General features: G+C 35.9%; 1 protein-coding gene across 8 annotated transcripts in view; it reads left to right on the top strand.

Moving 5' to 3' along the window:
- RNF13 (ring finger protein 13) overlaps window positions 1-23,651 on the top strand; it is a 193,778-nt gene that overhangs the window by 138,045 nt on the left and 32,082 nt on the right. For 7 of the 8 annotated variants that reach the window (XM_059163783.1, XM_059163782.1, XM_059163785.1 and 4 more), the window contains 4 exons: window positions 484-571; window positions 7,608-7,698; window positions 12,172-12,277; window positions 19,206-19,299. In XM_059163783.1, coding sequence (XP_059019766.1) covers window positions 484-571; window positions 7,608-7,698; window positions 12,172-12,277; window positions 19,206-19,299 — 379 coding nt within the window. Of the gene's footprint in view, window positions 1-483; window positions 582-7,607; window positions 7,699-12,171; window positions 12,278-19,205; window positions 19,300-23,651 lie in introns of all 8 variants that reach the window. The other variant, XM_059163788.1, reaches the window with a different exon arrangement.

Below are 23,651 nucleotides of genomic sequence, written 5' to 3'. Positions count from 1 at the left end.
ATTCCTTGAGGCACTCATCAACTACAGACTGGGTTTTTATTTATTTATTTTTTCAATGATAGGATAAAATTATTCTGATTAATCCACATGAATAAAAGTAATTTGTCCAAGTTTATTCCCCTCTAAGCAGCATATATTTGAATGTCCAAGGGCTGATGAATCTTGAGCATGATCATAGCAAATCTCTATGTGTTAGAGCTAGGTGGGTTTATTGCTTTGGATTCTTTAGTATTTTAGCTTGTATCTATCCTTTCTTTGTTTTTCATTCACTTCATGCCATGAATGAAATCAAGAAAATATCCAAAGTCACTGATTATTATAAAATATGTTATGTTTCAAGAACATATTTGAGATCTATTCTTAGATACATACGTAATCTAGTCCTAGACACATGGTATAGACTTGCTGGTTTATGTTGAAGTTGAGGGACTGTATGACAAAGCAGTCTTTTCCTCATAATTGTGATTGTTTTCTGACTTGCAGGTTTTAAATGCACAGAGAGCAGGATACAAAGCAGCCATAGTTCACAATGTTGACTCTGATGACCTCATTAGCATGGGATCCAACGACAGTAAGTACAGGTATCACTTTTCTTCTCTCCTGTTTGACAGATCTTTTTGAAACTAAAACTTAACAAGATTTCCCCCCACTCTCATTTTCTTTTTAAAAAGCAAAATTTCTTTTCTTTTAGAAAGGTATCTCATCCTAACCCTCTTGTGACAATTTTATTCATACTGAAGTAGAATTGTTTTTTTCTGAACAGTTAGTTGTCTTGTTTTCTTTTAACTTTGTGTTTCATTTTAGAAGATGTGTTGATATTTTGGCAAAAATCAAAGCTTTAAATAGAGATAAACATGCTGAGTTAAGGATCCCATAGGAGAATTCTGGTGATTTCTTTATAGAGTTACAATATTAAATGTTAGGGTATGTATCTACACTAGGTAGCTACTGTATTCTTATAGAATTTCAAAGCTACATACTTGTGCTTTCTTACACCAGTTGGTTATTAGCTTCTTAACATACATTGACATGCCTATAGCTTTTCATTCAAAATGAGAATGTTTTCCCTTATTCTCTACTAAATACCAGCTTGTAGGGAAAATGAGCCAATTTTAACCAAATAACTGGCTTTAACCAGTGACTTTTAAGCTGTATGCTTTCACTTAATTTGGTGAGAGTGGTAAAGGGTATCTTTTGTTATGTTAAGGATGTGACTTTGGGACTCCATCAAAGGATGAGGGCTGGCTGCCAGGAGAACCAACCCTGTGATGAGAGGGTTGGAGCTCTCAGTCTCCCCCAGCCCCCAATCTGTGGAGAGATAGAGGACAGGAAGTTGACTAGATCTCCAGTGGCCAGTGGTTTACTGTGTAATGGAGCCTCCATAAAAACCCAAAAGGACAGGGTTCAAAGAGCTGCTAGATTGGTGAACACATTGAGATTTGGGGAGAATTCTGTGCCTGGAAAGGGCATGGAATCTCTACATCCCTTCACGTACTTTGCCCTATGCATCTCTTCCATCTGGCTGTTCCTGAGTTCTATTCTTTCATAATAAACTGATAATCTGGTAAGTAGATTGTTTCTCTGAGTTCTGTGAGCTACTTTACTAATTAATTGAACCCAAGGAGGGGGCTGTCAATGGAACCTCTAACCTATAGCCAGTGAATCGAAAGCATATGTGATAACCTGCACTTAAAACTGGTGTCTGAAGAATTGAGGGCAGTTTTGTGAGACTAAACCTTTAACCTGTAGAATCTGATGCTATCTCTAAGTAGATAATAACACAATTGAGTTGAGTTGTTCCATGGTGTGGCGGATATCCCCCACATATCCATTGAAAATTGGGTTCAGACCCCAAAGCACACTGCCAGCATCCATGATTAAGTATTTTATTTTTGTTTTTCTTCTAGCACCTAACCATAATACCTCTGGCTACTAAGTGCCATTGAGTCTCGTATGCAAGAAAGAGCTTGGAGCAAAAAGCAGACATAAAGCTATGGACTGGTATCCTACATTGGAATATATTTAAGACTTTAAATAATTAGATCCTCAATAGGAAAGATTTTGGAGTCCTTAACTAAATTTTTTATAACTTAAGACGCTGTTTGTTGTTGTTGTTATTGTTTGAGTAGAACCCTTTTCTTCTTACCCTTAGAATCTGAGGTAAAATTATAACTTATAAAAAGTAAAATTTGGTGGGATGCCTGGGTGGCTCAGTGGGTTAAGGCTCTGCCTTCAGCTCAGGTCATGATCTCAGGGTCCTGGGATCGAGCCCCACATTGGGCTCTCTGCTCGGTGGGGAACCTGTTTTCCTCTCTCTCTGCCTGCCTCTCTCCCTACTTGCAATCTCTCTCTCTCTCTGCAAATAAATAAATAAAATCTTAAAAAAAAAAAAAAAAGTAAAACTTGGTAATAAGTTTCTTCATTAATTTCCATATATATTTTAAATTATTATTTAACATTCTAGCTGACTAAATCATTAAAATGCATGAGGTACCCTTGGGAGGATCTAGCATTTCACAAAAAGTTTGACCATCACTGCTGGGAAGTAGAGGAATTGATGAAGGTACTTGACTTACCAAATAAACTAGTTCTTTTGGTACTGCAGATTTGACATGATCTTCTTCCCCTTCAGCTATCTCTCTTAAAATATATATAATATATATATATATATATATATATATATATATTATATATATATAATGTTACCTGTATACATTACTAGCAAAATGGAAAGCATAACTACTCAAGAAAGGGTGTGAATTTAAATTGACACTCTCACTTGTATCAGCTGTATAACTTTAAGCAAGTTACTTACTCCTTGTGTGTTTTGCTGAAGTCCTGAGCCCAGTGTTTAGCAGGCTTCAAGACCTCAGGTATTTTGAGTTAAACAGATTCATATTTATAAACTATTTACTCTCTTTATATGTTTTCAATAAAAATTTTGCAAGCAGGAAGTGCCTGTTCCCTCTAACACCTATTTTGTCTTTGTAATACCATGAAACCTTTTTGTGGTAATCATGACAGTTCCTAAGGAAAATGTGTTAAATGTTAAAAGTAGCACACAACCATGTAATCCTGTTGTTGCCATGGAAATGTTCCAGTTGAGCTATTACATTTCAAAGATTGCTCAGAATTTTGGTTCTTTATTGCTTGGATTATTTCTGTGACATTCTGCTCTATCCCTGTGTATCTGTGTTTGGGACATTTCTTATATTCAAAAACAAATGTTGTAAAGATCTTTACTATTTGCAACATTGCTGTTAATTGGAAGAAGAAAGGAAAGCATGGATTCATTAAAAGAGGCATGTATCTATTCCCTTTTTAAGGCTTAGTCTATAACCACCAAGAATATTGCGCGTATTCTAGAAACAAACATTGTAGTATCTGGAAACAAAAGGAAGTTTTAAAAGCCCCTTGCTGCCAACATTTCACACAAGGAATTTGTCTGTTTTTATTTCAGCTAGGACATAGGATGGGTTAACTCAGTGAGCCAGTAATATCTGTCATCTTCAGGAGGCAGCAGAATGTGATAGAGAAAACACCAACTTCAGAACCAGGAAATGTGGGTTTATTCTTCTAGGTTAGTTAATATATGAATTTTGGGAGAGTTACTTAACCTTTTAAGCCCTTTACTTTCATCTGTAAAGGTGTGTATAATTTTTATTTTTATTTGACCTGACAAGGTTGTGAAGATCCTGTGAGAGAGGATATCTGAGAAAACCCATGCCATGACAGAGTTGCAAGAGCTTAGATTAGGAAGCGAAGCCTCAAGTTTGAATCTAGGCTGTGCAAATTCCCAATTGTATAATCAGGGCAGGTTATCAATATGTCTGGGTTTGTTTCTTCTCTTTTTTTCCTTGCTGTCTTCCTTGAACAAATATTTTTTTTGACAGCCTGCTCTTCATCAGGTACTATTTTAGCCACCATGACTACAGCAGGTAATGATATACTTTAAAGCTCTGTTCTCGTATCTTTCAGTGAAATAGCAGAACGCAGCAGTTATTGTGGCTTCTGGGTACTGCCTGCTAGGGTTTTAATTGCAGCTGGATCACCTGCTAGCTGTGTGACCTTGGGAATATTTTCTTACATCTCTGTTACATCTCGGTAGGCCTCACCTTTCTGATATGTAAAATGGGGATGATAATAGTACTTAACTCATTGGGTTGTTATTGAGGATTGAATGAATTCAGACATAGAAAACCTCTAGAAGACTGTTTCTTAGTGGTTTCTTAGTCATTACATAATAAATACATGATAATATAATTATTAGATATTTTATAATAGTATTAATAATCATTTATGGCTATTATTACTGCTATTATTACATTCTAGGGTGGGAGAGAGGAACACACTATCAAAGAGATATGCTATATGTCAAGTAGTGATAAGTGCTATAAAGAAAATTATGAAAAAAAAAATTATGTCAGGGCACCTGGGTGGCTCATTTGGTTAAGCAACTGCCTTTGGCTCAGGTCATGATCCTGGGGTCTCGGGATCCAGTTCTGCATCAGGCTTCCTGCTCAGCGGGGAGTTTGCTTCTCCCTCTGACCCTTCCCTCTCTTGTGCTCCCTCTCTTTTGTTCTCTCTCTAATAAATAAAATCTTCAAAAAAAAAAAAAGGAAAGAAAGAAAGAAAAATCCATGTTAGGCTGAAGGGATATAGGGTGGCAGGGATGAGAGGAGGCTGGCCATTTTAGATAGAGTGGTCAGAGGAGGCTTCTCTGAGGCTTTGACATTTTAATATAGGTCTACAGCAAGAGACTGAGCCATGCAGATTTCTGGAGCAATGTTCCAAGGAAAGGGAACAGCAAGCAAATACAAAGGCTCAAAGATAAAGTATATTTGGTGTTTTCAAGGTATGACAGAAAGCCACAGTGGCTGAAGTATATGCAGAGAGAGTGGAGAGAATGAGGTTAGGGAAGGCACTAGCGGCAGGATCGTGTTGTGTATTTATAGGACTTTGGAATTTGTTATGTGTAGCTTTTAAACAGAGATGTAAGGTGATCTTTTATTTTAAAAGGATCACTTTGGCTGTTCTTTGGAGAATAGATTGAAGGTGGAAGGTGGGCAGGAGTGCCAACAAAGAGACAAGTCAGAATGTTCCTGCAATAGCCAGGCCAGAGGTGATGGTGATCTGGAGTATTAACAGTGGCTATGATAAGTGATAGAATTACGGCTCTGTTTGAAGTTGATAGGATTTGATAGAAGAAATAAAGAAATTGAGGAGTCAAGAATGATTCCAAGGTGTACAGCCCACGAAACTAAGTGAATACAGAATGCTGTTTACCGAGGAGAAAGACAAGGAGTAGAGCTGATTTTGAGGAAAGAGCCAGTGAGAGTTCCATTTGAGAAACATTAGATTTAAAACCTCTATTAGGCAGGCAAGTGGAGATATTGAACAGGCAGCTGGATATATGAATCTGAAGACGTTGGGGTTGGCCATCTAAATTGTATTTTGTCTATGATATCATGACAGTACTATTGGCAGTGTATATTTCACAGAGTTTTGTGGATAAGAATTAAAATTTAGTGTTTTTTAAATTATTTTGTAAACTAAAAGATGTTTGGTTCAGTATATAAATAATATTGCAAAGTCTCCAAGATGACTTTTTATATTTGTATACATTTTACCCCTTCTTCTGACTGAAGTAAGGAGCTTTTTACATCTCTTTAGATATCATAACTCGAAGAAGTTCTGTTACTTCCAATAATTATTGACATGACAGAATATCTGAGTTGTATCATTCAGTGGAAAAAGCCTATACATTTTTCCATTATTATATGGTCCCACTGATATAAAAATACAACATTTTTATTGATCCCACTGATATAAATATAGCGATTAAATATTCCTTTACCAACCATTTTGGATCTTGCCTTCCTGGGGCTTATATGGGATGTGTATATGTGAAAGAGGGGTAGGGATGGGAAGAGTGGGAGGAAGCGAGAGAATGAGCAGAAATGAATAATTATATTTACATTAAAAAAAAATCTAGAAGTAAAAAAAATATACTCTACCAGGATTTTATAACTTTAAAACTTGTTTTTTTTTTTTTTTTTTTTTTTTTTTTTTTTTTTTTTTAGATTTTATTTATTTATTTGACAGAGAGAAATCACAAGTAGGTAGAGAGGCAGGCAGAGAGAGAGAGGAGGAAGCAGGCTCCCCGCCGAGCAGAGAGCCCGATGCGGGACTCGATCCCAGGACCCCGAGATCATGACCTGAGCCGAAGGCAGCGGCTCAACCACTGAGCCACCCAGGCGCCCCTAAAACTTGTTTTTAATGGGGCGCCTGGGTGGCTCAGTCTGTTAAGTGTCTGCCTTTGGCTTAAATTGTGATCTCAGGGTCCTGAGATCAAGCTGCATTGGCTCCCTGCTGGTGGCGAGTGGGGGGGCGGGGAGGTCAGGGATCTGCTTCTCCCTTTCCCTCTGCCGCCCGTGCCCTGTGCTCATGCTAAATTCCTCTCTCAAATAAAATCTTTGAAAAAATTATAAAGTGAGGCCTGCTAATATTTTTTAAAGAAACTTATTTTTATAAAGATTAAAGAAAACATATCTGTAGTAGCTTAGGTTGGAGGAGAGAGGTTGAAAATAAAGGGGGGTATAAGGGAATTTGAGGGGTAATAGAACATTCTGTGTCTTGATTGTGGTGGTGGTGGTTACATAACTGTATGTGTGGAAACTCCTAGAACTGTTTATTACTTCAAATAAAACCTTTCTCTTTGGGTGGGAAGGATAATGGTTGTGTTTGGTTTTCTTCTTGTATCCCCCCCACCACCACCTTTTTCAAATTTGTGTTTTTTGGAGAACAAAGTTATTGTGAAAAATGTAATGAAAGTAAATGGACTTTCTCTAAAGCCAAATTTGTTAAATTAACTCACAGCCAAAAATAAGACTGCTTTTTCTATTGTAAATTTTAGAGGATCTTCCTGAGTAATGGGTAATTTTTACAAACTTCTCTTTTGTTGACATTTGACTTTGGTTTTACAAGTAGTCACAAGAGTTCATTGTCTTAAGACACCAGACAAAACAGAGCTTTACCATGAACTCCAGGCTTAGGAGGAAGTAGAAATTTACCTGGCTTTCCTCTTTGCCCTTTCTCAACTTCTGTCAGCCTGTCAGTCTGGAAAGCCGTAGGTATATGGTATCATTTTTGAGACTTGTATAAAGTGGTCTTTTCTTACATTCTTCGGCTTATACATCTCCTGGGAATGGGTATGTAAAAAAAAAAAGCTTTTTCACCTTTTTCACCTTTAATTTAAGTTATGTGTGGAACTTAAATTTCTTTCTCTTCCTTTTCTAAGAGTTAATTATGTCTATAGAGGAATAAATCAAAAGGAAATATTAAAAATATATCTAGTCTTCATAGGACTGTTGAGATGGTATGGTAATGTATGTATGCACAATGTTAGCTTTTGTTATTGTAAATGTAATAGGATTTCTCAACCACTGTGATTGAGATAATGGTATAACTCTGCAATCAGGAAAATCAACCGATTCGAATTGATTGTAATTGTTACCAGTTGCATTTGCTGCTGTTATGAAGAAAGTAAAGTTGATTGTAAACGGAGTATGGGATTTTAAGAATAATTTTATTATTATTTTATACAGTTGATGTGCTAAAGAAAATTGACATTCCATCTGTCTTTATTGGGGAATCATCGGCCAATTCCCTGAAAGATGAATTTACATATGAAAAAGGGTAAGTAATGGATATAAAAAACAATCATGTAGCTTAATATTCCTTATATTAGGATAGAACTATATTAGTTGTAACCAAGGTTATGTTTAAAAATGAGCTCTACTGTGCTAAATTCTCTTTTAAGTCATTATGATTTTAAGACTATTGTAATATTTCTTCTGTGCATGATTACAATCATTGATGATAATTTCCTAGATCCATTGAGTTCTTTTAGGGTTTGCAAGTAGTCTAATTTTATAATTCCTTCTTCATTTATTAGTTAAAATGCTTCTGTAAAGAGAACTTGCACCTTTATCGATTCTTTCAGTACCTTGGTACACAATCTAATGAAGCTAGGATGGGGTGCCAGGCTGGCTTAGTTGGTGGAACATGTGACTCTTGATCTCAGGGTAGTCAGTTTGAGCCCCATGTTGGATGTAGAGATTATTTAAAAATAAAATCTTAAGAAAGGAGGGGGGTGTCTGGGTGGGTCAGTCAATTAAGTGTCTAACGCTTGATTTCGGCTCTGGTCACAATCTCATGGTCCTGGGATCAAACTGGGCCTTGGACTCCATGCTCAGTGGGGAGTCTGCTTGGGATTCTCTCTCTCTCCCTTCATCTGCCCCTCGCTTGTGCACTTGTTCCCACTGTGAAATAAATAAATAGTTATTTAAAAAAACCAAAACCTGGTATAAACAATTCCTGCCCTTCATTTACTGTTTTTCAAAGTGATTTCGTTCACTAGCATCTTCCAAAGATGATTTATATGTGTATTCAATATGAATTCATGAGTTAAAACTCCCTGAATATGCTTCAGCCCATTGCAGTTATTCTCTTTATTGATGTTCACATTTTCCAATTTCAGACTTCCAAGTTTAATCCAAATGTCTTTTAATGTAAATCTGGAGCTTTTGATTGCTCTTTATTTTCTGTATGACAAGATGTTCCAGGCCCATTTTGTTCTTTTCCTCCCCCTGACTTGGAACCTGCCGTTTTTTTCAAGGAGCCTCTGTTTCCTTTTAATTTAATATGGTATTTAGAGACTGAGAGGTGATCATTGCTCCTTGGTTTGTCATTATTTCTACGTTTTTTCAGTGGATAAATCTAAGACATATATGTGCTTTTTGTTTTTATTATACAAGGTAAGGTTTCCAGGTAAAATAGTATGTTTTAAAGATACAAAAAATCACGAGCGCATGCTGTTGGTTCTAACCTAAATTCAGGACTGAAGGTGTTTTGCTCTACTTCATTAATTTTACGCCTGTATTTTATTTTTCTGTGCTCAAAGACACCAAAGTAATTGTTTTCTTTTTTAATTGCACAATACATATATAACAGAACAATACCAACACTACTGGCATTTGTGAAAAAATAGTTCTTTCTTTGTTTAAGGTATATCATAATAAGGATCTAAAACCAAATTACCATGTTTTAAAGACATATGAAATAATTCTGTGTGCTGATGCTGTCAACTGGAAGCACAGGCCTATTTGATTCATGTTGCTTTTAGATTTTAGGGATTGCTTTTTTACCCTCATTGTGACTTTTATGATTTTGTATAAAATTAAAATCAGCAAAACACAGTGCATATTCAGAGAAGTCCAGTTTTTTTTTTTTTTTTTAAAGATTTTATTTCTTTATTTGCCAGAGAGAGAGAGAGAGAGAGAGAGCGAGCAAGTGCACAGGTAGGCAGAGTGGCAGCAGAGGCAGAGGGAGAGGCAGGCTCCCCGCTGAGCAAGGAGCCCGATATGGGACTCCATCCCAGGATGCTGGGATCATGACCTGAGCCGAAGGCAGCCACTTAACCAACTGAGCCACCCAGGCGTCCCAGAAGTCCAGCTTCTAAGTATCATCTGCTTTGTCCATTGTTCCCATCTGAACCTTTTAAGTAGCAATTTTAAATTTTATTGGAGCGCCTGGGTGGCTCAGTTGGTTAAGCATCTGCCTTCGGCTCAGGTCATGATCCCAGGGTCCTGGGATTGAATTCCACATTGGGCTCCTTGCTCAGCGGGGAGTATGCTTCTCTTTCTGCCCCTTCCCCTGCTTGTGCATGCTCTCTCTCTCTCTCTGTCAAATAAATAAATAAAATCTTCTAAAAAAAAATAGGACATAAGGAACACTAGATTTAGAACCCAGGTCTGTGAATCTTTCTGCTCACAAGAAAATTCTGGAATTGATTGTATTTCTGTGGTTACACATATATAGGAAGTGTTCAAAAGTTTTTTAATGTTGGGGTGCCTGGGTGGCTCAGTGGGTTCAAGTCTCTGCCTTCAGCTCAGGTCATGATCTCAGGGTTCTGGGATCGAGCTCTGCATTGGGCTCTCTGCTCAGCAGGGAGCCTGCCCCCCCCCCCAATCTCTGCCTACTTGTGATCTCTGTCAAATAAATAAATAAAATCTTTTTTTTAAAAAAAGTTTTTTTTTAAATTTCTAGTTCCCTGGGTCTTCCTGCTTTGTTCATTTAGCTCCTTCTCACCTGGCAGTTCTGTTCATTTCTGAGCAACCCTTTGGCTTATCTCCTCGGACAGGGTTTATTTATCTCATTCAAGCCACATCCACATTAGAAAGCTGTTAACATAAAAGGAGAAGAAGAAAACCCATATGAGAGATGTAAGTTTGCTATTGCTGAGATACTTATATTCTATAATGAGTTGAATATAGATAAGCAGTAGTCTGGCTTTTAACCCCTGACAATGTTAATTTATAGCTGGTTGGTAGGAGTAGGATAGGGAGGTTGCAGAAGACTAGCATCGTATGGAAAAGTTCTTCTACTTAAAAATGGCACCACTGTTACTGTCTCAGCACTGGCTCATATGGTTTCAGAAGATTTGTGTCAAGCATAGGGGCATTACTTCCAGACCTGACCTCATGCTGGAAGAGATGGCATACATTACAGTGGCCCAGGCCTGCTGCTTTTCTTTTTTCACCCTGATAGATCAGTCCTTTTAGTATTTTATGTAAAGCTACAAAAACACATGTAAATCTTTTGTCATCCCCTATTCTGCTCAAAGCTATTGAAATAAAAATCTCCTTTTACTTTAGTGTTCTTAGCATTTTTGGGAAAATATTTAAATTATTGGGAAATTCCTTATATTATCTTTTTTTTTTTTTTGTATTTGGTAAAGCTTGATAGAGCTCCCTGCATATGAATATAATAAATAATGGCAAGAAGACTTAAAAATTGCTTTATTTAATTTCACGTTATTTTTCTTAAGTACTATGGTGTTCTAAGCATCTCTATGTCGGGAAGGAGTTGGCCCGTTTTTATTTCCCTTTTATTGAGAATTTTTGTTTTGCATTTAACCCTTGTGTTACAAAGTAGCAGGCTTCACTGCCTAAAAATCACCTAGAAGTGGGTTACAATGTAGTGTTACTAGCACCATACTAGTGGAGTAGCACCTGAGTACAATGGAGAAAGCAGTCCTATCACCATTATACAAGAGTTTCCCTAGACTGAATAGATTTTCTAATGCAGGATTTGGCAGCCATGTAAAATTTGCTCACACAACAAAAATAGTGTGCCTTTTTTTTTTTTTTTTTTTAAAGATTTTATCTGAGAGCAAACATAAGCAGGATCAGAGGCAGTGGGAGAAGCAGACTCCTCACTGAGCAGGGAGCCCCATGCGGGGCTCATTCCTAGGATTCCAGGATCATGACCTGAGCCAAAGGCAGACACTTAACTGACTAACATATCCAGGCACCCCAGTAGTGTGCCTGTTCTGATCATAGTTTCATTTTATGAGTCAATTTCTGTTATTGTAATTCCACCATAAGCAATAACATGGTTAATAACAAAGGGGATTAAGGCAGGTAGCCTTACTCCATCCCTTTCCGATAACATACACTTTTTTTTTTCTAAGCTTTTTCCAGGCAAGCAATGGGAAGGGTACAGAGTAGGGAGGAGGCTACAACTCCTTTTAATTCCCTTATCAGTTTTTTATTCCATATCTCACAGATTAATGTAGAGTACAGGGGCTATGTCCATTGTACCTGGTATAAGAAGTTCATGTAAAGCATAGGGAAGAGGTAGGATATTTTTGATAATAGTAGCTTCAGAGCTTTACCATAGGAGGAGCTGATGAATAATAATTTGACTGGGATGAGGGGTTTTGTTGACAAGATACCCAAGGTACTACCATTGTTTAAATTGCTGATTTTGCCCATAAAATATGCAGAATTTTGCCCAGGTTCCTAAATTCAGTGAATAACATGTTTCTGGGATGGACACAGTAATTATTATTGGCTGATTTCCTGTACCCAGTCTAAAAGCTTCCTTAATTATGTAAGCAAGTTATTTTGGTAAATATGTAGAAGAAACAAAGATGGAGAATGTATCTCTTAAATTATTGGAAATGATATATTAGAAGATAAGATGTGTTTAGTGGATTGAATTTTAATATCTAAATGCCTTTTAAGCAATACTTTTGTTTTTAATTAACATTGTAATTTGGTAACTCTTACTATTTCTCAATTACTAATTTTTGTTTTCTTCTAGGGGCCACATTATCTTAGTTCCAGAATTTAGTCTTCCTCTGGAATACTATCTAATCCCCTTCCTGATCATAGTGGGCATCTGTCTCATCTTGATAGTCATTTTCATGGTAGGTAAATTAATGTTAAATATATTTTTAAAAATAATATGGATGGTTCTAAAAAACATTGTATTGGGAGCCTGCTTCTCCCTCTGACTCTGCCTGCTACTCTGTCTGCCTGTGCTTGCTCTCGCTTGCTCTCTCTCTGACAAATAAATAAAATCTTAAAAAAAAAAAAACAAAAAAAACATTGTATTGAGTGAGAGCAGACTTACATAAAGGGGTACATATTGTATGAGTCCATTTATATGATTGGGTCTAGAAAAGGTGAAGATAATCTGGGTAGAAAAATCCTAACAGTGATTACTTCTAGGGGTGCTAGGAAGAGGGAGTGAGGGATTTACTGAGAAGGGTATGAGGGAACTTTTGAGGGGGTAAGTCATATTCTGTATCTTGACAAAGGTTGCACAAACGTCTGTACACTTAAATTTTTTGCATGTCTTTGTATATAAATTTTACCTAAGGAAAAAAATACTGTAAAAGAAATACTAAGCTCTAACTAATGATACATATGCTAAAGTATTTGGGGAGACATATATTGATGATCTGCAACTTACTTTGAAATGCATTATAAAAACAATGAGAGAAAGAGGTGTTTTGGGGGCACCTGGGTGACTCAGTTGGTTAAGCGGCTGCCTTTGGCTCAGGTCATGATATCAGAGTTCTGGGATCGAGCCCTGCTCAGCAGAGGGCTTCTCCCTCTGACTCTGCTTGCCACTCTCTCTCTCTCTGTCAAATAAATAAATAAAATCTAAAAAAGCATTTTTTAAAAAAAGAGGTGTTTTGATGGGTAAATAGAGGGATGGAAAGGTGATTAAAAGTGTAGTACAATGTTAATTATGGAATCTAGGTGATGGGTATATGGATATTCTAAAATTTCTTCAATTCTTCTCTGATTTGAAAGTTTTCATATCAAAATGTAAAGAATACTATGAGTGCTGAGGTTAAAGGTGATGACACATTATCTATAACATGGTTACTACAGTATGGTCCCGGGACTTTTAATGGGACTTTGAAGTCAGAATTATTTTCATAATAATGCTAAGATATTATTTGCCTTTGTCACCCTCAGTCTCTCAGTGTTTAAAGTGGAAGTTTCTAAAAACTATATGATTTGTGATATAAAAACAAATTGAAGGCAGAAGCAGAGAAGAGAAGACCTCTGTATTAAGATAGATACTAAAAGAGAATTGCAGGGGCACCCTGGGTGGCTCAGTTAGTTAAACGTCTGCCTTCAACTCAGGTCATGATCCCAGGGTCCTGGGATCGAGCCCACTGTCGGACTCCCTGCTCAGTGGGGAGCCTGCTTCTCCCCCTTCTTGTGTTCTCTCTCTCAACTTAATAAATCTTCTAAAAAATTTTTTTAAAAAATTTAAAAAATAGAATTGCCTCCATAAAAAACAATCCCAGGAGTCTCACTTTATTTTTTATAAAGAATATTTATAACAACATTCAATCAGTTTATTATTATATGAACATTACAGGTTAGAGATTAAATGCCATTTTGGAATGTTCAATCTTTCTGTGATGCTGTGGATTTCTTTTCATTTATTTAGATCTTCTATATTCATTTGTTTAATAATTTTTTTCTGTAAACATTTTGCACGTCTTTTGTTAGACATTTTTTTTTAAAGATTGTATTTATTTATTAGAGAGCACATGCAGGTGGGAGGCGTAGAGGGAGAAGCAGACTCCCCATGGAGCAGGGAACCCAATGTGGGACTCCATCCTTGGACCCGGGATCATGACCTGGGCCGAAGGCAGATGCTTAACCGATTGAGCTACATAAGCACCCCTTTAGTTAGACTTTTGAAATTGCATTTTGTAAGTGGTGTTATTAGGATATAAGAACATTATGGATTTTTTCAAAGCAAACTTTTGATTTTTGAATAATGTTAAGATTTACAAAAAAATTTCAAAAAAAAGTGTTCTTGTACATTTCCTCATCTAGTTTCCCCACTTTACATTATCGTGGTCCATTTGTCAAAACTAAGAAACTAACATTGGTACATTATTAGTAATTGAACTCCAGACTTTGTATAGATTTCATCAGTTTTTCCATTAATGTTGTCTTTCTGTTCCAGGATCCAAAACAAAAATCCTGTTCCAGGATTCCAAATAAAAACTATTTTATTTAGTTAGTATGTATTCCCAGGCTCCTCTGTTCTCTGATAGTCTTATATATATTATTTGGAATTCTTTTGTGAAAAAGATGTATCTATCTCTTCTTGGCATTTATTTATTTATTCAATCATTTATTTATATTAATGTGTACTCCTGTATATTTATTTTATACCTTGGTTTATAATCCAGTGCCATTTTATTTATGTTCAAATTTTGACCATTGGCCATGGAAAGCTCTGTCAAGCTAGGTCATGTGTCCCTTTCATTTGATCCATCCTTTAGTTTTTCTAAGCACTTCTTTTGTATCTGGTACAGTAAGAAGCTTCAGATTCATCTTATATTTTCTTGCTCCACCCCTAAAATTAGACATTTCTCCAAGGAACCCTGGTTTCTTTTATTGAAGAGTTATATTTAGAAACCAAGATTTAGACACTGGACATCATTTTTATATATTAATCTTGTATCTACAAACTTGCTGAATTCTACTCTGGTAATTTGAACTTATTGAGTCCCTTAGGTTTTTAGTGTAGAAAATAGAATAGAAAGAATAACCAAAAAATGCCCTTGGCAGAGTATGAGTAGATGTAAATACCCTTAAATCAATAAAGATTATTGACTAAAAACTAAAAATGAATATCATTAAATGGTTAATTTATTAGAAGACTTCTTGAAAGCAGAAACAACAAAAAAATGCTACTTATTGTTGAACCTCCTATTTAACATTATGCTGTCCTTTCTGGTAAACTGAGAAAAAAAGACTGTATAAGGATTAGAAATAAAAATTTTCTTTTTCCTTATTTAATGATGAATGGGTGCTGAATTATATATCTTTTACCTGTTGTAATGATCATTGTTTTTTTTCTCTTTTACTCTATGTGGGATTAAATTATTTTGTAAATTTTAAAATCCTTGTATTTGATTATCATGTATAAATTTTGTCTTTACAGTTTGGATTACTCTGATTTCTAATATGGACCATTTAGTTCTACACTTTTACATAGATGCAAAAATCCAAAATAAAATATTAGCATTCTGAATGTCTGGGTAAGGGAAAGTTTTAGTATTATGGGACCAGAATAATCTTTTTTATTTTTAATGGAATTATTTCATTTTGGTTTTTTAGGGAGGGAGGGAGATAGGATTGAGAGAGGAGGGGGAGAGGGAGAGACCCTTAAGCCAATTCTATACCCAGCAGGGCTCAGTCTCACAACCCTGAGATCATAACCTGAGCCGAAATCAAGAGTTGGATGTTAACTTACTGAGCCACCTAGGCACTCCTAGAATAGTCTTCACATCAAACTGGACAATCCATTAGCACATGGAGCGGGTGCTGTAGAAAAAAGTATGACAAGTCCTCAAAAAATTAAACAAATTATCATATCCAGCAATTCCACTTTGGGTATGTAACCAAAAGATTTGAAGACAGAGTTGGACAGATATTTGTACACCTTTGTTCATAATAGCATTATTTCCAATACCCAAAGGTGGAAGCAACCAAATTGTCCATCAGTGCATGAACAAAATGGGTTTTCAGATAAACAAAATGTGGTATAGACATACAATGGAATGTTAGCTTCAAAAAGGAAGGGAATTCTAATACATGTACAATGTGGACGAACCTTAAAGACATGCTCACTTGAAAAAAGCTAGTCATGAAAGAACCAGTACTGTACAATTTTATTTATATGGGATACCTAGAGTAGTCAGATTCAGAGACAGAAAGTAGAATGGTAGTTGCCACGGGCTATAGGGAGGGTAGGGTAGGGAATTACTGTTTAATGAGTACAGGGTTTCAGTTTTGCAAGATGAAAAGAGTTTTATGAATATATGGCAGTGATGGTAGCACAGTAATGTGAATGTACTTAATGCCACAGAACTGTAACTTAAAAATGGTTAAGATAGTAAGTTTAGTATTATTTTACCATACAGTTGATCCTTGTGCAACATGGGTTTGAACTGCATGGGTCCACTTAAAAGCAGTTACAAATAAGTAACTAGACCCATAATACTAATAACCCTTATTTTCTGTTTCCTAAAATAGTTTTTGATAGAGTTGGGATTATATATCAGTTTTTGGTGAAGGTTGTTTACAAAATAATCTAGGTCTGTTGACTTTTCTCATAGTCATCTGGACATTCAGATAGATGGTTGTCTTTTTCTACTACCACGCCCGGTGTGGAGCTTGATGCAGGGCTCGATCTCACAGCCCTGAGATCATGACCTGAGCTGAAATCAAGAGTCAGATACTTATCTGACTGAGCCACCCAGGTACCCCCTAAATTATATTTTTAAGAAATTGTCTATTTTATCTGTTTTCAAGTGCCTTGTCTGGAATCAAGTGCCACTCACATAACAATTTAAAGAGAGTTTCTGTTTTTTAAAGAGAATTTACACTATATGTGAAATGAGTTCTCTTTATTCATATTTGTCCATGCCTTTCACAGTGTTATCAGAAGTTTACCTGTTTTGTCTTTCAAAGAAGTAGACCTTGAGTATTTTCTCTTATTCCTTTCATTCAACAAGTATTTTGCATCTATGATGCACTGCTTTGGGGTGCAAAGATTCATCAGTGAACCAAATAGGTAAAAATGCCTTGTGTAAAGTAGCCTAGATTCTGGTAGAAGTTACATTCTAAAGTCTTCACTTTCATCCTTTTTTTTTTTTTTTTTTCTCTATCTCCTGAATTTCTGCTTTTTATTTTTTTCATTAGTTTCAGAGGTAGAATTTGGTGATTCATCAGTTGCGTATAACAGCTGGTGCTCATTACAAATGCCCTCCTTAATGCCCATCACCCAACTATCCCTTCCATTTCCCTTCTCCCCTCCATCCACCCACATTTTGTTTCCAAGAGTACAGCATCTCTTATGGTTTGCCTCACTCTGAATTTTCCATCTTATTTTATTTTTTCTTCACTACTCCTATGTTCATCTGTTTTGTTTCTTAAATTCCATGTATTTGTGAAATCATATGGTATTTGTCTTTCTCTGACTGACTTATTTCACTTAGCATAATACCTTCTAGTTTCATCTGTGTTGTTGCCAATGACAAGATTTTATTCTTTTTGATGGCAGAGTAATATTGAGGTCTGTGTGTGTGTGTGTGTGTGTGTATACACATATATATTCCATCTTCTTTATCCAATCATCTGTTGATAGACATCTGGGCTCTTTCCTTATTTTGGCTATTGTGGACATTGGGGTGCAGGTTCCCTTCATATCATTATGTCTGTATCCTATGGATAAAATCCTATCCTATGGATAAAAACCTAGTAGTGCCAATGCTGGATCATAGGGTACCTCTGTTTTTAACTTTTTTGGGAACCTCCCTACTGATTTCCAGAGTGGCTGCACCAGTTTGCATTTCCACCAAGAGTTTAAGAGGGTTCTCCTTTCTCCACATCCTCTCCAGCACTTCCTCTCACTCCTTCATGTCCTCATCCTTTTCCCAGCCCCATCCCTAGGCACAGATCAGCTTTTGGTCACTATAGATTAGTTTGCATTTTTTTCAGCTTTATACACATAGAATTATATATTATGTACTCTTCTGTGTCTGTCTTCTTTCTCTCAGGATATTTTGAGATTCATATATTGAGTATATTGACTTTTTTTTTTTTAACCCAGTTCTGTTTGATTGTATAAATAAATCACAGTTTTGTTTATCCATTTACCTTTTGATAAGCATTAGGGTTGTTTCTGGTTTTTGGATATTACAATAAAGCTGACATAGACATTTGTGTACAGGTTGTTATATTGATTCATACTTTCATTTCTATTGGGTACATATAAGTAGAAGTGGGGTGATTGAGTCGTATGGTAAATGTGTGTTTAAAGTTATAAAAACCATCAGCATTCCAAAGTGGTTATAACAGTAGTGTATCATGATGACAGTTCCTCCACTTCGTTGCCAACACTTGATATAGTTCGTCTTTTTAATTTTAGTCATTCTCATAGGTGTATAGTGGCATTTGTGATTTGAATTGACATTTCTCCTTGACTAATTATGTTGAGTATCTCTTCCAGTGCTTATTTGCCATGCATTTGTCTTCTTGGTAAACTGTTTATTCAAATATTTTGTCCATTTGTTTTCTGTTGGGTTGGTTGTTTTTTATTATTGTTTTTGAGTTCTTCATAAATTCTCATACAAATCTCTTATCAAATATGGAATTTGCAAGTATTTTTTCTCATTCTGTGGTTTGTCTTTTATTTTTTAAGTGTGTTTTGAGGATAGAAGTCCTTATTGACACAGTCAAACTTATCCCAATTTTCTTTTTATGGATGTCACTTTTGGTATTTGGCTCTGTCCTGTAGACTTCCTTTGCATTCTTGCAAGCACAGTCACTTATATTTGAAAATATTTTGTATATTTTATCCAGCATTCCTGAGTATTCATAGTACAGGTGTTCTATAATACTTCTATTCAGTTTGCTGCTACAACTGAAAGTGCAGTGACTAATAAATGTATGTTTGAAAATTTTATTAGTTTGTAACTTATAGGAATTCAACTCTGCCTTCTTGATCCAGTGGAGTCTTTGTAACTTGTGGTCTATCATTTATATTTGCAAACAAATAGTTCTGTTATTTATAATGTTTCTATTAGAGTAGATAAAGATAACTTCGGTGAATGATTAAAAACTCAAAGGATAATTTGAGGTAAACTACTTATGTAATTAGTGCTTCAATTAATGATATTGCAATTAGGGCTTAAGTAAATTGAATTGATTTGCAGCAGCTATCCAGAAACATGTCTATTATTGTAATGGCTGTTTTCCATTTGCATGTTTAATGTCTGATTTCTTTTTTTTCTTTATCTTTAGATCACAAAATTCGTCCAGGACAGACATAGAGCTAGAAGAAACAGACTTCGTAAAGATCAACTTAAGAAACTCCCCGTACATAAATTCAAAAAAGGTCAAGTGAATATTTTAATTTTCTAAATAATCACCATTTGTTTATTTAAGAATCCATGATGACCTCATTCTAATACTACCTGCTGAGTCCTTGCCACATACTATGCCTAATACTTTGTTAATAGTGAGTGAATGTGGAAAATGGGGTTTTTTTTGCTGTGGTATATGCTGGTAAAGGCAAGAAGGGGGTAAATGGTCGGCAGAGAATTTACAAACAATAACAAAACTGACCTAAATGCTTTTTATTATCACCATCTGTCAGCAGTTCTCAACCTAAATGGATAAAATACTTCTGTGCATTAATATGATCTACTCCCACTAATCCTCCTTCTCTCTCCCACCATATATCACTATTTAACTAAATACAAAGTTAATAGTTACGTTAACTAAATACACATGTGGCTATTATATGTCAGTATATTTTAAATATATCGTCTCATTTAATTTTTCATATTTCTATGAAATGGATACTTTAATGGGCATTATGGATGAGGAAATAGAGGATCAGAGAGACAAAAAACTTTAATGTCACACAGCCAGTCCTGATAGAGCTGGGGAGGGGTCTAATAATCTAGTCAATATAATTTCTCCTACCTATGCTATAGTACATGCTTATTAAATCCTTTTGGCTAGTAGTCCCAGACTTTTCAATTCCATATACCATGAAAAGTATTCTGTTTTTTAATTCAGAAAAAAATGAATAGAAAGGAGAAATGGGGAAGGCATTAGAATTTAGTTCTGCCAAAATTTTATTTTCCAAGTAATAATGTGTTTTAAAAACCTTCCATTTACAATAACTGTTATTTGATTAAAAATATAACATTAACAAAAAAAATAGGAAAAGCCACATGTTAAAAGGAATAAACAGACACATTTATAAAAATGTACTGCACTGTCCTCATTCACTGTGGAGTACATAAAAGTTATTCACAGGCCAGAAGTGGTTTAAGAACTGGTTTTAGGAATCACTTTTTTAAACTCCATTTTGTGTTTATTTTTATGCTTCCTAAACCCAGAAAAAAAGTTTAGAAAGGTGGTATTATCCTAGCATACATAGTTGGTTTTTTATCTGAGTAAGATGAGTAGCTATTATAGGATTTTGAGTGGGGGGAGAAGGTAATATGTAATTAAATGTTAAAAGGGTCTTTCGGGGGCGCCTGGGTGATTCAGTGGGTTAAGCCTCTGCCTTCGGCTAAGGTCATGGTCTCAGGGTCCTGGGATCGAGCTCCGCATCTGGCTCTCTGCTCAGCGGGGAGTCTGCTTCCTCCTCTCTCTCTCTCTGTGCCCACCTCTCTGCCTACTTGTGATCTCTGTCTGTCAAATAAATAAATAAAATCTTTAAACAAAACAAAGCAAAGCCAAACAAAAAAAGGGTCTTTATGCTGCTAAGAGTAGGGTGTCAAGGGTGTCAAGGTCAAGGGTATGTATACATAGAGAGACCAGATAAGAGGCCATTGCAATAATCCAAGTGAGGTATGAATGTGGGTTAGACTGAGTGGTAGCAGTGGAGGAGGTGAAGAAAATCTTAAATTCCTAAAATTTAAATTAAATTTAAATTAAAAGAAAATCTTAAATTCATATGTTTGGAAGATGGAATACACTGTATTTATTAATGGACTAGTTGGGGGAGAGAAAACAGGGATGACACCAGAGTTTTTGGTTTTAGCAATGGCATTGCCTTAAAATAGAGATAAGGATGGTTAATAAGGGTGGAGTGGTTTTGGGGGGAAAATTGGGCAAGTAAGTTTTGGACCTGTGGAATCTCAGATATCTTATAGACATTATAAATGAGTCTAGAGTTTAAGAGACAGATCTGAACTGGAGGTGTTGCATAAACATGTATTTAAATCATGAGTCTTGAATGATGGTACCAAGAGAATGAGTATAGGTGTATGGAAGAATACCAAAGACATATTTGGGACATTCTAACATTAAGGAAGAAGAGGAATCAGCTAGCAGTGGAGACAGAGCAGGAATAGCCAGTTATATAAGGGGAAAATCAGAAGAGTGCGCTTTACCAAAAACCAAAGTGATGCAAATCTGTCGAAGAGCGAAAAGTGATATAACCTGTGTGACAAGCTCCTGATAAATAAGGAAGATGAAGCCAACAGTTGGCCATTAGAAGTTATTATCTTGATGAGCAGTTTTGACAGGAAAAAACCCGAGACTGTGGTGGGTTTAGGAGAGAATGGAAGGAGAAGGATCAGAGCCAGTAACTGCAGACAACTTTAAACAGAAATTTAACTAAAAGTGGAAGAAATGTGGTAGCAGTTGGTAGAGATGTTGGGTTAAGAAATAACAGCACGTTTACTGAAGGAAATTGATGACATGAGTGACAGATGGGAGAGTAGCTGTCATCCTGTCTTTGAGAAGGCAAGAAGGAATGGGATCTGGTATACAAATAGGTGGACTAGCCTTAGGATGGTAGCATGGAGAGCTGAGCCCTGATGGAAGTTAGAATATGTGGGTGTAAAATTCTGGGACATGGGTATTTATGGTGGTAGGTCTGTGGAAATTTCCTTTACTTCCATTTTTCTCAGGGAAGTGGGAAACAATAATTAACTGAAGATGAGGATGGGAGGGGAGATGCTGGAGGTTTCAGAACAGAAAGGTATAAAATATTTCTAGGAGTATAATTGTGCAGATGGACCAGGGAAATATAATATGATAACCTGACAGCCCAAACCTCTCTGTCGGGTTTATGGTTATGAACCAGTCAACATATTTATGTTTTTCTCTAGCTGTATTCATCTGTGTGGACTGGTGTTTTATCCTTATTATCCTGTTTTTTTTTTTAATGTGAAGTATAACATGTATACAAAAAACATCTAAGATACATATTTCTGGAACCATCTAGTTCAAGAAACAGAACATGATTGGTGCACCAGAAACTACTGTTTATTTACCCTTCTGGATCACAATACTTTCCTCACTGGAATTAGTCATTCAGGCTTATGATAATTATTTCATTGTCTTTCTATTGGGTTTTACACCTGTATATTCATTCCAAAATAATATGATTGAATTTTTTCCCATTTTTGAATTACATTTTTTTAAAGTTTTCAATCGCCCATTGTTCATCATGACAAGTGCCCTTCTGAATTCCCATCACCTATTTCACCCATCTCCCCACCAAACTCCCCTCTGGTTAACCCTCTGTTTGTTCTCTATAGTTAGGAGTCTGTTTCTTGGTTTGCCTTTCTCTCTTTTCCCCACCTTTGCTCGTTTGTTTCGTAAATTCCATCTGTGAGTGAAATCATACAGTATTGGTCTTTCTCTGACTTCTTTCGCTTAGCATTATGCTCTCTAGCTCCATCTGTGTTGTTGCAAAAGGCAAGATTTCATTCTTTTTTATGGCTGAATAGTATTTCATTGTAGATCTATATCATATTTTCTTAATCCATTTATTAATGGACAGTTGGACAGTTGGACAGCTTCCATATCTTGGTTGGTGTTAATAATGCTGCTAAAAACATTGGGGTGCATGTATCCCTTTGAATTAGTGTTTTTGTCTTCTTTGGATTAATATCCATTAGTCTGAGTGCTGGATTTAGGGTAGCTCTATTTTTAACTTTTTGAGGAAACTCCATACTGTTTTCCAGAGTGGCTGCACCAGTTTGCATTCCCACTATTAGTGCAACAGGGTTCCTGTTGCTCTACATCCTCTCAAACACCTGTTGTTTCTTGTGTTGTTGAGTTTAACCATTCTGACAGGTGTAAAGTGATATCTCATTACTTTTGACTTGCATTTCTCTGATGATAAGTGATGTTGAGGATTTTTCATTTATCTGTTGGTGATCTGTATATCTTTTTTGGAGGAATGTCTGTTCATGTATTCTGACCATTTTTAATTGGATTATTTGGTTTTGGGACATTGAGGGGGTTTTTTGGATTTGGTTTTTTTTTTTTTTAATAGTGGACATTGAGTTTTTATAAGTTCTTTATATACTTTGGATATTAACCCCTTATTGGATATGCCATTTGCAAATATCTTCTTCCATTTAGTAGATTGCCTTTTAGCTTTGTTGATTCCTTCGCTGTGCAGAAGCTTTTTGATTTTATTATACCCCAATAGATTATTTTTGCTTCTGTTTCCTTTGCCTCAGGAGACGTATCTAGGAAAACATTTCTATAGCCAATGTCAGAGAAATTACTCCCTGTATTCTCTTCTAGGATTTTTATGGTTTCAGGTCTTACATTTAGGTCCTTAATTCATTTTGAGTTTATTTTTGTGTATGATGTAAGAAAGTGATCCAATTCCATTCTTTTGCATGAGGCTGTCCCAGTTTTCCCAACACCATTTGTTGAAGAGACTGTCTTTTTCTCATTGGATGTTTTTGTTTCCTTTGCAAA

This window comes from Mustela lutreola, chromosome 2, assembly GCF_030435805.1.
Source record: "Mustela lutreola isolate mMusLut2 chromosome 2, mMusLut2.pri, whole genome shotgun sequence".
In the NCBI taxonomy this organism is placed as follows: Eukaryota; Metazoa; Chordata; class Mammalia; order Carnivora; family Mustelidae; genus Mustela; species Mustela lutreola.
The sequence above is the reverse complement of the archived record's forward strand: the minus strand, read 5'-3'. Positions and strand labels throughout refer to the sequence as shown.